The sequence below is a fragment of the Nerophis ophidion genome, linkage group LG03, assembly GCF_033978795.1.
Source record: "Nerophis ophidion isolate RoL-2023_Sa linkage group LG03, RoL_Noph_v1.0, whole genome shotgun sequence".
Taxonomy (NCBI): domain Eukaryota; kingdom Metazoa; phylum Chordata; class Actinopteri; order Syngnathiformes; family Syngnathidae; genus Nerophis; species Nerophis ophidion.
Genome location: NC_084613.1, coordinates 2,640,324 through 2,652,537, shown reverse-complemented (window position 1 = coordinate 2,652,537; position 12,214 = coordinate 2,640,324). Strand labels below are relative to the sequence as shown.

Sequence of the window (12,214 nt, the reverse complement as noted above, 5' to 3'; positions counted from 1 at the left end):
TTGAGGAAGAAACTTTTTATTGAAGCTCATATTGTTCAGTGTTGACAAGACTTATAATTAGACAAATGAATGTTAATCTAATCACATATTTCTATGTCACACTTCACTTTGTATCCAAACACATATTTCTATGTACACATATGTACACACTCATATATATATATATATATATATATATATATGAGTGTGAATTTTGTCTGTATATATGTGTGCTGGCCCTGCGATGAGGTGGCGACTTGTCCAGGGTGTACCCATATATATATATATATATATATATATATATATATATATATATATATATATATATATATATATATATATATATATATATATATATAAGTGTTATAATGAAGACAACACATGATGTAAGTGTCTATATTAGCCTACTATCAAAATGACTTTAAAAGTCTTATATAAGTGTTATAGTGAAGACAACACATGATGTAAGTGTCTATATTAACTACCAACAAAGCTCACCTCTGTGCATTCACACACAGCATAAAATGTTTGGTGGACAAAATGAGACAAAGAATGATTGGCATAAAACACGTCCTTCCGTGGCGGCATCGGAGAAAGTTATACATGTAAACAAACTACGATGCGTTCAAGGATGGCTGAAATGAGTAGGACAAAACGGCGCTTGCCAAATACTGTCCTCAGTGAAGCGTGCACGACATCAAGTCTCTGTGTTCTACCTGGGGAGCGTTTCCTCCTCCCGATGTCTCCCTCACGGCCGCCACCCACCAGCAGCTCGGACTCGGAGCTGTACCCAAAGGGCCCGGCGTCGTGCTGCAGCGCCGTCTTCTTCTGAGCGTACTTGCAGCGGACAGGACCTTGGACACAAAGCAAGGCAAACCGCTCAGATTCTACAAAAGTCGAAAGCAGTGAAGTTGTCACCTCGTCTAAATGCTAAATAAAACCAGAATTGACATTTTTTTTTACAAATTTTAGCGCATTTGGAATTTGATGCCTGCAACATGTTTCAAAAAAGCTGGCACAAGTGGCAAAAAAGAGTAAGAAAGTTGAGAAATGCTCATCAAACACTTATTGGGAACATCCCACAGGTGAACAGGCTAATCGGGAACAGGTGGGTGCCATGATTGGCTATCAAAACAGTGTGGAGAGACGCGGCCGGCGAACAAGCAGCGGGGCAGGGCACGCTGTAGCCCGGCCCAAGATGGCGGCAAGGAGGCGGAGAATGCGGCCAAACCGGGAGCAACGCCGCAATCTAATTCAGGTGCGTGGAATCACACACCGGCACACGATTAACATTTCTCCTTACGCCGCATAAAAGGGGAGAAGGAGGAGAGATCGGGGCAGAAGGAGTTGGAGAGCCTTGCAACAACGGATGAAAAGTAGCAGCAGCGAAAGCAAAGAGCAGACGAGAATGACGACGACGGCGGCTGAAAAGCGGACCGTGAGCGAGCGGTGGAGAGGAGCAGCTGAAAAGTGATCCAACCCGGCAAGAGAAGGCTTTATTGAAAAATAGTCGGGAGTCAAAGCTGCTCAAGCGGTCGTGTCCTTCCTGAGTGGTCCATGGAACCCGAGCGACGACGGCAAGAGTCGTTCACAAACGGCTTCCATTAATCGCTCACTCTACTTTGTCAACAAATGCCTGAGCACATTTTTTAAGATCAACATTTCTTGAGCAGCTATTGCAAGGAATTTCGGGATTTCAACATCTATGCTTTGTGATATCAACAAAAGGTTTTGAGAATCTGGAGAAATCACTGCACGCAAGCCACGATATTACACACCTTGGATCCCTCAGGCATCAAAAAGCCACATCGGTGTGTAAGGGATATCACCACACGGGCTCAGGAACACTTCAGAAAATCACTGACAGTAACTACAGTTCGCTGCTACATCTGTAAGAGCAAGTTAAAACTATGCAAAGCCAAAGCCATTTATCAACAACACCCAGAAACGCCACCGGCTTCGCTGGGCCCGAGCTCATCTAAGATGGACTGATGCAAAATGGAAAAGTGTTCTGTGGTCTGACGAGTCCACATTTCAAATTGTTTTTGGAAACTGTGGACGTCGTGTCCTCCGGACCAAAGAGGAAAAGAACTAGGCGCAAAGTGCAAAAGCCAGCATGTGTGATGGTATGGGGGTGCATTAGTGCCCAAGGCATGGGTAACTTACACATCTGTGAAGGCACCATTCATGCTGAAAGGTACATACAGGTTTTGGAACAACATATGTTGTCATCCAAGCAACGTTATCAAGGACGCCCCTGCTTATTTCAGCAAGACAATGTCAACTTTTAGCATTTACACAAGGTGACAACTTCACTGCTTTGGGCTTTTGTATTATTAAAATCCTTAAAAGACATCAAGCGTCATGGAATTAATTATTATTATCAATATAACGACAATGCTTGCAAGGAAAAACACAAAAAATATATTTTTTTGGTATTCACTACGTGTTCAATCTCATGGATGGAACATATTCAGAATGTTTATCATAGTTCTTCTTCTCTTTACTTTCTAAACACTATAAGGAATAAAAGAGTGTCTCAAATCGGGTCATATAAGTACATTGTTTGATTTCTTTGCTTAATCCATATTTTTTTAATGATCATTACGCATGTCTAGCTTGTGTGCTATTGTGTGCTTAGCTGTTGTGTAGCTGCTAGCTCCTCATAGCCTATAGTCTACTGTGTTTACCTTTTGTAAACTAACAAGTGGACCACATTTGCACAAGTAAACACGCTGTTCAATGAGCGCTACATGTGTCTAGCTTGTGTGCTATTGTGTGCTTAGCTGTTGTGTAGCTGCTAGCTCCTCGCAGCCTATAGCCGACCGTGTTTACCTTTTGTAAACTAACAAGTGGACCACATTTGCACGAGTAAACACGCTGTTCAATGAGCGCTACATGTGTCTAGCTTGTGTGCTATTGTGTGCTTAGCTGTTGTGTAGCTGCTAGCTCCTCATAGCCTATAGTCTACTGTGTAAACCAACAAGCGGTCCAGCTTCATGCAAGAAAACACGCTATTCAATGATTATCACGCATATCGAGCTTGTGTGCTATTGTGTGCTTAGCTGTTGTGTAGCTGCTAGCTCTTCGTTGTCAGGTTTGCCCCTGAGTTTTTTCCTCTGTGTAGTATTTAATGTCTTTAGTTTTGTCTGTTTCCTGTCTTACTCCCTGAGTGCTGTGTCCCCTCTACTGCGGCTGATTTGGCCCCTGGCCACACCTGGTGTCAATCAGCCCACTCCTATTTAGACCTGTCTTTCCATTTAATGTCACTTCTGTATTGTCGTTGCTACCTGTCGTGTCTTGTCGTGTCGTTGCAGCGTAGCACTAAGCTATATTTCGGTAGCAGTTTGTAGCTTACTGTCTTTTGTTCCCTGCTTTCAGTTTGTCTTTGTACTACACGTAACGACTTCTGTTTTCCTGCCTGCTAGCTTCCACGCTAAGCCCTTTTGTTTTTGCTAGCTTCCATGCTAAGCTCCTTTTGTTTTGTAGCTCCCATGCTAGCTCTTTTAGTTTGTTATCCGCCTCGTGTGTGCTTTTTGTTGTACCCTTTTTGTTTGGTTTTGTTTTTGGGTTTTATTAAACCATGTTTCCTTACTCAATGCCTGCCTCCTTCTCTGCATCTTGGGGTCCGTCACAAACTTGCCCTGACATTCGTAGCCTATAGCTTACACTATTTACCTTTTGCAAACCAACAAGCGGTCCAGCTTTGTGCAAGTAAACACGCTATTCAATGATTATAACGCATATCGAGCTTGTGTGCTATTGTGTGCTTAGCTGTTGTGTAGCTGCTAGCTCTTTGTTGTCAGGTTAGCCACTGACAGTTTTTTCCTCTGTGTGTAGTATTTAATGTCTTTAGTTTTGTCTGTTTCCTGTCTTACTCCCTGAGTGCTGTGTCCCCTCTGCTGCGGCTGATTGGCACCTGGCCACACCTGGTGTCAATCAGCCCGCTCCTATTTAGACCTGTCTTCCCATTTAATGTCACTTCTGTATTGTCGTTGCTACCTGTCGTGTCTTGTCGTGTCGTTGCAGCATAGCGCTAAGCTATATTTCGGTAGCAGTTTGTAGCTTACTGTCTTTTGTTCCCTGCTTTAAGTTTGTCTTTGTACTACACGTAACGACTTCTGTTTTCCTACCTGCTAGCTTCCACGCTAAGCCCTTTTGTTTTTGCTAGCTTCCATGCTAAGCTCCTTTTGTTTTCTAGCTCCCATGCTAGCTCTTTTAGTTTGTTATCCGCCTCGTGCGCTCTTTTTGTTGTACCCCTTTTGTTTGGTTTTGTTTTTGTGTTTTATTAAACCATGTTTCCTTACTCAATGCCTGCCTCCTTCTCTGCATCTTGGGGTCCGTCACAAACTTGCCCTGACATTTGTAGCCTATAGCTTACCCTATTTACCTTTTGCAAACCAACAAGCGGTCCAGCTTTGTGCAAGTAAACACGCTATTCAATGATTATAACGCATATCGAGCTTGTGTGCTATTGTGTGCTTAGCTGTTGTGTAGCTGCTAGCTCTTTGTTGTCAGGTTTCCCCCTGACAGTTTTTTCCTCTGTGTGTAGTATTTAATGTCTTTAGTTTTGTCTGGTTCCTGTCTTACTCCCTGAGTGCTGTGTCCCCTCTGCTGCGGCTGATTGGCACCTGGCCACACCTGGTGTCAATCAGCCCGCTCCTATTTAGACCTGTCTTCCCATTTAATGTCACTTCTGTATTGTCGTTGCTACCTGTCGTGTCGTTGCAGCGTAGCGCTAAGCTATATTTCGGTAGCAGTTTGTAGCTTACTGTCTTTTGTTCCCTGCTTTCAGTTTGTCTTTGTACTACACGTAACAACTTCTGTTTTCCTACCTGCTAGCTTCCACGCTAGGCCCTTTTGTTTTTGCTAGCTTCCATGCTAAGCTCCTTTTGTTTTCTAGCTCCCATGCTAGCTCTTTTAGTTTGTTATCCGCCTCGTGCGCGCTTTTTGTTGTACCCCTTTTGTTTGGTTTTGTTTTTGTGTTTTATTAAACCATGTTTCCTTACTCAATGCCTGCCTCCTTCTCTGCATCTTGGGGTCCGTCCCAAACTTGCCCTGACATTCGTAGCCTATAGCTTACACTATTTACCTTTTGTAAACCAACATGCGGTCCAGCTTTGTGCAAGTAAACACGCTATTCAATGACTATTAAGCATATTGAGCTTGTGTGCTATTGTGTGCTTAGCTGTTGTGTAGCTGCTAGCTCCTATCAGCCTATAGTCAGGAGTCGATATCATCCGGTAATAGTTTTAGTATTATTTTGCAGCTATCGGAGCGTTACGTAACCCAGAAGGGGCCACGCCTGGTTTTTAGGTAACTTGTGTCCTCTCAGTGGAATGATGGGAGTACATTTGAAGAGTTTCCTCTCTCCCTGCAATGTTCTTGTCACAACGACACAATTAGGCCAAGCGAGCGTGTGCACAAATATTTCTGGAGCGACGCCCACTTCTAGTGGACTCTGTCAGTGATTAGTGATTAGGAGAAAGGGCGTGGGACTCGAACGCACGCGCTTATTCTTAGCACCCGCTCAGCCTGTCTGCAATCAAGTGTGACTAAACTTCGGAGTTTTGTGTTTTTGTGTCAAGTGCGAGGTCGCCGGGTGGCACACATACCCGGCACGGTGGCGTGGCGGAGGTTGGCGGCCGGCTGCACGTAGGAGGCGTGCAGGGTGGGCAGGACAAAAGGCACCTCCCTGCCGTCATGGGGCAGTTTGGACCGCAGGTAGTCTTGGGTGACGGGGATCTGGAAGGCGATGCCTTTGAGGGACAAGGAAATCACGCAAGCGTTTCATTCACGGTCGTCATGGCGACGTGGCCTTCGCCTTACCTGGAGGTTCTTGATCCTTGTCCAGACTTTTCATCAGAGTCCCGCAGCAGTTTTTGATTCTCTCCATGGCTGAGACACAACAACACAGAATAGTAACTTACATATATACATACATATATACACATATATATATATATATACATACATACATATATATATATATATACATACATCTATACATATATATATATATATATATATATATATATATATATAAATATATACATATATACATATATATACATACATACATACATACATACATATATATATATATATATGTATATATATACACTTTTAAAATAATAATAGCCACATATACTTTACATACAAACCTATATTGTCTTTACATGCTTATTTACTTTATAAAAACATATTTAACACACACAAATACACAACAAACACACATTTTATACACACTTCAAACCAGGAGTTTGCCACACTTTTGACCTCCAGGCCCAACTTTTCCACTACACAAGGGCCCGGGGCCCCCCTCAAATATTACCACTGAATTAGTCATTTTACCCTTTGTTTTAATGTTATTCGGAAAAAAAAAAAAAATAATCCAACCTACTTACAGTTTCCAACCTGGTCAAATGATATGGAAGCATGTGTCCGTCACAAATATTATTGATTCAACACATACTGTACATCCAAGGCTGAGGTTAAGCTGAGTACAGTAATAATTATTAATCAAATAAACTGCGAAAATACATCGACTGAATTAATAGCAAAAATGTTTTTTTAAGTAAACATTCGATAAAATTAAATTGTATATAAAAAAAACTGCTTCGCCACTTTGGTCATATTTTTTGGCGCTAAAGGAACTTCGCTCGGACTTTAACTCAAAATTTCAGACATTTGTATGATGTTGTGTTTACATTGTAGTTAGTGCAAGTGAGCACTGCAGCTGGGGGACAGATATTAGTTGGTGTACGCACTTCAGGGGCCCAACACTGGACCCCCGGCCCTATGGTGAAGAAACACATTTATAACCTCCATGCACACTTACAGTCCAGATCAGGGATGTCTACCTCAAACACAGAGTGGGACAAAATTCTAAAGTGAACAAAGCCGCGGGCCAAAGTTGAACAAAGTAACCTTTTAATAAGAGACCCAAACAAGTTTAGCATTGAATATTGAACAAGCAAGGCTTATATAACTTTATAGTTTTGTTGGTAGCGGCGGTGTATATTGTAGCGTGCCGGAAGAGTTAGTGCTGCAAGGGGTTCTGGGTATTTCTTCTGTTGTGTTGATGTTGTGTTACAGTGTGGATGTTCTCCCGAAATGTGTTTGTCATTCTTGTTTGGTGTGGGTTCACAGTGTGGCGCATATTTGTAACAGTTTTAAAGTTGTTTATACGGCCACCCTCATAAATTACATGGCGGGCCAACGTTTGACACCCATGGTCTAGAGTGTCTGCTGTAAATAACATTGTAGAAACATGTTTGTATATACATATACATATGTACATAATGTACATAATAATAATGTACATAATATACACTTACTAGCAGTCCAGAGTGTCTGCTGTAAATAACATTGTAGAAACATGTTTGTATGTACATATATGTACATAATCTACATAGAATAATGTACATAATATACTACTAACAGTCTCGAGTGTCTGCTCTAAATAAAATTATACAAACATGTTTGTATATACATATGTACATAATGTACATAATAATAATGTACATAATATACATTTGCTATCAGTCCAGAGTGTCTGCTGTAAATAAGATTGTAGAAACATGTTTGTATGTACATTTCAAAATGATACAAAAACATGTAAATTCTATACAAACTCATAGACCTACTGTATAGGTATGTACAGTATACATATACTGCATAATGTACTGGCATGTACAGTAAATTCAAGCGTATACAGTCTTTAGAGAGGTAAGAACAAACATGTACACGACACATACAATCTTATATACTGTACAGACACATACAAACAAACTTAAATATTGTACAGACAGGAACAAACATATTTTACTGTACAGACAATATATTGCACTGTACAGACAATATATTGCACTGTACAGACAATATATTTTACTGTACAGACACGTGTATACAGTAGGTGGGAAATAACGTATTTGTTGTCAGATTCTCAGTCAACATTAAAGACTCAACAAGTGAAAGTGAAAGAAAGTCGGCCTTTTTCCCCCACAGGAATGTGTCAGAACATACTGTATGACAGATGATGTACAGTAAGTATCAGGTTGGATGATATAGTAGGAGGAATGATATGTACAGTATCAGAACAAAATGATAGATGATGTACAGTAAGTATCAGGTTGGATGATATAGTAGGAGGAATGATATGTACAGTATCAGAACAAAATGATAGATGATGTACAGTAAGTATCAGGTTGGATGATATAGTAGGAGGAATGATATGTACAGTATCAGAACAAAATGATAGATGATGTACAGTAAGTATCAGGTTGGATGATATAGTAGAAGGAATGATATACTGTACAGTATCAGAACAAAATGATACATGATGTACAGTAGGAGACTGAATGAAACATGATATACAGTAAGTATGAGAATGAATGATACTGTACATGATATACAGTAACTATCAGAATGAATGATACATGTTATACAGTAAATGAATGATACATGATATACAGTAAGTATGAGAATGAATGATACATGTACAGTAAATGAATGATACATGTTATACAGTAATTATGAGAATGAATGAGACATGTTGTACAGTAAATGAATGATACATGATATACAGTAAGAATGAGAAATAATGATACATGTACACAGTATGAGATTGAATGATACTGTACATGATATACAGTAAGTATGAGAATGAATGATACATGTTATACAGTAAATTAATGATACATGTTATACAGTAACTATCAGAATGAATGATACATGTACAGTAAATGAATGATACATGTTATACAGTAATTATGAGAATGAATGAGACATGTTGTACAGTAAATGAATGATACATGATATACAGTAAGAATGAGAAATAATGATACATGTACACAGTATGAGATTGAATGATACTGTACAGGATATACAATAGGTATCAGAATGAATGATACATGTACAGTAAATGAATGATAGATGGTATACAGTAAAGAGAAAGCAACTCACCCATGTTGTGTTCATTGAAGACTGACTTGACTTCTTCTTCTTCTTCTTCTTCTCACACTAAGTTGACAGCAGACTGACGACCAATCACAGCAGCCTCACTTAGGCTCCTCCCACTTGTCTGCCACACATCACTTAGGCTCCTCCCACTCCTGTAAGCGGTCCATGCGGGGAAGTGGATGTACACAATGCAACTACAACATGACTGACCAATGACTGCTGCTTCTGTGTAATAAATGACAAACAGACTGACCAATGACTGCTGTTGTGTGAAATTAATGACATGTAAACTTACCAATGACTAGTGCTTCTGTGTAATAAATGGGATGTAGAATGACCAGTGACTGCTGTTGTGTGAAGTTATTGACATGTAGACTTACCAATGACTAGTGCTTCTGTGTAATAAATGGGATGTAGAATGACCAGTGACTGCTGTTGTGTGAAGTTATTGACATGTAGACTTACCAATGACTAGTGCTTCTGTGTAATAAATGACATGCAGACTGACCAGTGACTGCTGTTGTGTGGACTTATTTACATGTAGACTTACCAATGACTAGTGTTTCTGTGTAATAAATGACATACAGACTGACCAGTGACTAGTGCTTCTGTGTAATAAATGACATACAGACTGACCAGTGACTGCTGTTGTGTGAACCTATTGACATTTAGACTTACCAATGACTAGTGCTTCTGTGTAATAAATGACATGCAGACTGACCAGTGACTGCTGTTGTGTGAACTTATTGACATGTAGACTTATCAATGACTAGTGCTTCTGTGTAATAAATGACATACAGACTGACCAGTGACTAGTGCTTCTGTGTAATAAATGAAATGCAGACTGACCAGTGACTGCTGTTGTGTGAACTTATTGACATGTAGACTTACCAATGACTAGTGCTTCTGTGTAATAAATGACATGCAGACTGACCAGTGACTGCTGTTGTGTGAACTTATTGACATGTAGACTTACCAATGACTAGTGTTTCTGTGTAATACATGACAGACTGACCAATGACTAGTGCTTCTGTGTAATAAATGACATGCAGACTGACCAGTGACTGCTGTTGTGTGAACTTATTTACATGTAGACTTACCAATGACTAGTGCTTCTTTGTAATAAATGACATACAGACTGACCAGTGACTGCTGTTGTGTGACCCTATTGACATGTAGACTTACCAATGACTAGTGCTTCTGTGTAATAAATGACATGCAGACTGACCAGTGACTGCTGTTGTGTGGACTTATTTAAATGTAGACTTACCAATGACTAGTGCTTCTGTATAATGATATACAGACTGACCAGTGACTAGTGCTTCTGTGTAATAAATGACATACAGACTGACCAGTGACTGCTGTTGTGTGAACTTGACATGTAGACTTACCAATGACTAGTGCTTCTGTGTAATAAATTACATGCAGACTGACCAGTGACTGCTGTTGTGTGAACTTATTAACATGTAGACTTACCAATGACTGCTGCCTTTTTGTAATTATTGACACATAGATTGACCAGTGACTGCTGTTGTGTGAACTTGACATGTAGCCTTACCAATGACTAGTGCTGCTGTGTAATAAATGACATGTAGAATGACCAGTGACTGCTGTTGTGTGAAGTTATTGACATGTAGACTTACCAATGACTGCCGCACAATGTTGAAATATTGACATGTAGACTTAACAAAAAGTGCTGTGGTGTGAGCAATGACTGCTGCTGTTGTGTCAACTTATTGACATGTAGACCTACCTATGACTGCTGCCTTTGTGTAATTATTGACACGTAGATTGACCAGTGACTGCTGTTGTGTGAACCTGACATGTAGACTTACCCATGACTAGTACTTATATGTAATTATTGGCATGCAGACAGACCAGTGACTTATGTTATGTAAAGTTATTGACATGTACACTTACCAATTATTACTGCTTCTGTGTTGTTATGGACACAGACTGACCAATGACTGCTGTTGTGAGAAGTTATTGACATGTAGACTTACCAATGACTGCCGCACAATGTTGAAATATTGACATGTAGACTAAACAAAGAGTGCTGTGGTGTGAACCAATGACTGCTGCTGTTGTGTGAACTTATTGACATGTAGACTTACCAATGACTAGTGCTTCTGTGTAATTATTGACATATAGATTGACCAGTGACTGCTGTTGTGTGAACTTATTGACATGTAGACTTAAAAATGACTACTGCTTCTGTGTAATTATTAACATGTAGACTGACCAATGACTGCTGCTTCTATGTGGTTATGGACTTGTAGACTGACCAATGGCTGCTGTTGTGAAGTTATTGTAGACTTACTAATGACTGCTGCACCATGTTTAAATATTGACATATAGACAACAAATTGTGCTGTTGTGTGAAGTTATTGATATGTAGACTGACCAATGACTGTTGCCCATGTGTAATTATTGACATGTAGACTGACCAGCAACTGCTGTTGTATGAAGTTATTGACATGTAGACTTACCAATGACTACTGCTTCTGTGAAATTATTGACATGTAGACTGATCAATGACAGTTGCTTCTGTGTAGTTATGGACACAGACTGACCAATGACTGATGTTGTGTGAAGTTATTGACATAGACTTACCAATGTCTTCTGCACAGTGTTGGAATATTGACATGCAGACTAAACAAAGAGTGCTGTTGTGTGACGTTATTGATATGTGAACTTACCAATGACTGCTGCTTGTGAGTAATTTTTGACAAGTACACTGACCAATGACTTCTGCACTGTGTACTTATTGACATATACACTAACAAAGACTGCTGTTGTGTGAAGGTTTTGACATGTAGACTGACCAATGACTGCTGTTTCTGTGTGTAGCTATGGACTTGCAGACTGACCGATGACTGCGGTTTCTGTGTAGTTATGGACATGTAGACTGACCGATGACTACTGTTTTGTGAAGTTATTGACATGTAGACTGACCAACGACTACTGATGTGTGATGTTATTGACACTTAGACTGACCAATGACTGCTACTTCTATATGGTCATGGACATGTAGACTGACCAACGACTGCTGCTGTGTGATGTTATTGACATGTAGACTGACCAATGACTGCTGCTTCTACATGGTCATGGACATGTAGACTGACCAATGACTGCTGCTTCTATATGGTCATGGACATGTACATTGACCAACAACTAGAGATGTGTGATGTTATTGACATGTAGACTGACCAATGACTGCTACTTCTATATGGTCATGGACATGTAGACTGACCAACGACTGCTGTTGTGT

The 12,214-nt window shown here is 40.1% G+C and overlaps 1 protein-coding gene across 2 annotated transcripts in view; it reads right to left on the bottom strand.

Annotated features, from left to right (window-relative positions):
- Window positions 1-9,082, bottom strand: part of LOC133548952 (tandem C2 domains nuclear protein) — a 29,289-nt gene extending 20,207 nt beyond the window's left edge. Inside the window, exons 1-4 of one of the 2 annotated variants that reach the window (XM_061893921.1) lie at window positions 8,947-9,082; window positions 5,809-5,877; window positions 5,595-5,738; window positions 696-833 (exon numbers count right to left, since the gene is read on the bottom strand). In XM_061893921.1, the coding sequence (XP_061749905.1) occupies window positions 696-833; window positions 5,595-5,738; window positions 5,809-5,877; window positions 8,947-8,950 (355 nt within the window). In that variant the 5' untranslated portion in view covers window positions 8,951-9,082. Of the gene's footprint in view, window positions 1-695; window positions 834-5,594; window positions 5,739-5,808; window positions 5,878-6,689; window positions 7,244-8,946 lie in introns of those variants that run through there. The other variant, XM_061893922.1, reaches the window with a different exon arrangement.
- Window positions 9,083-12,214: the final 3,132 nt, after the last annotated feature.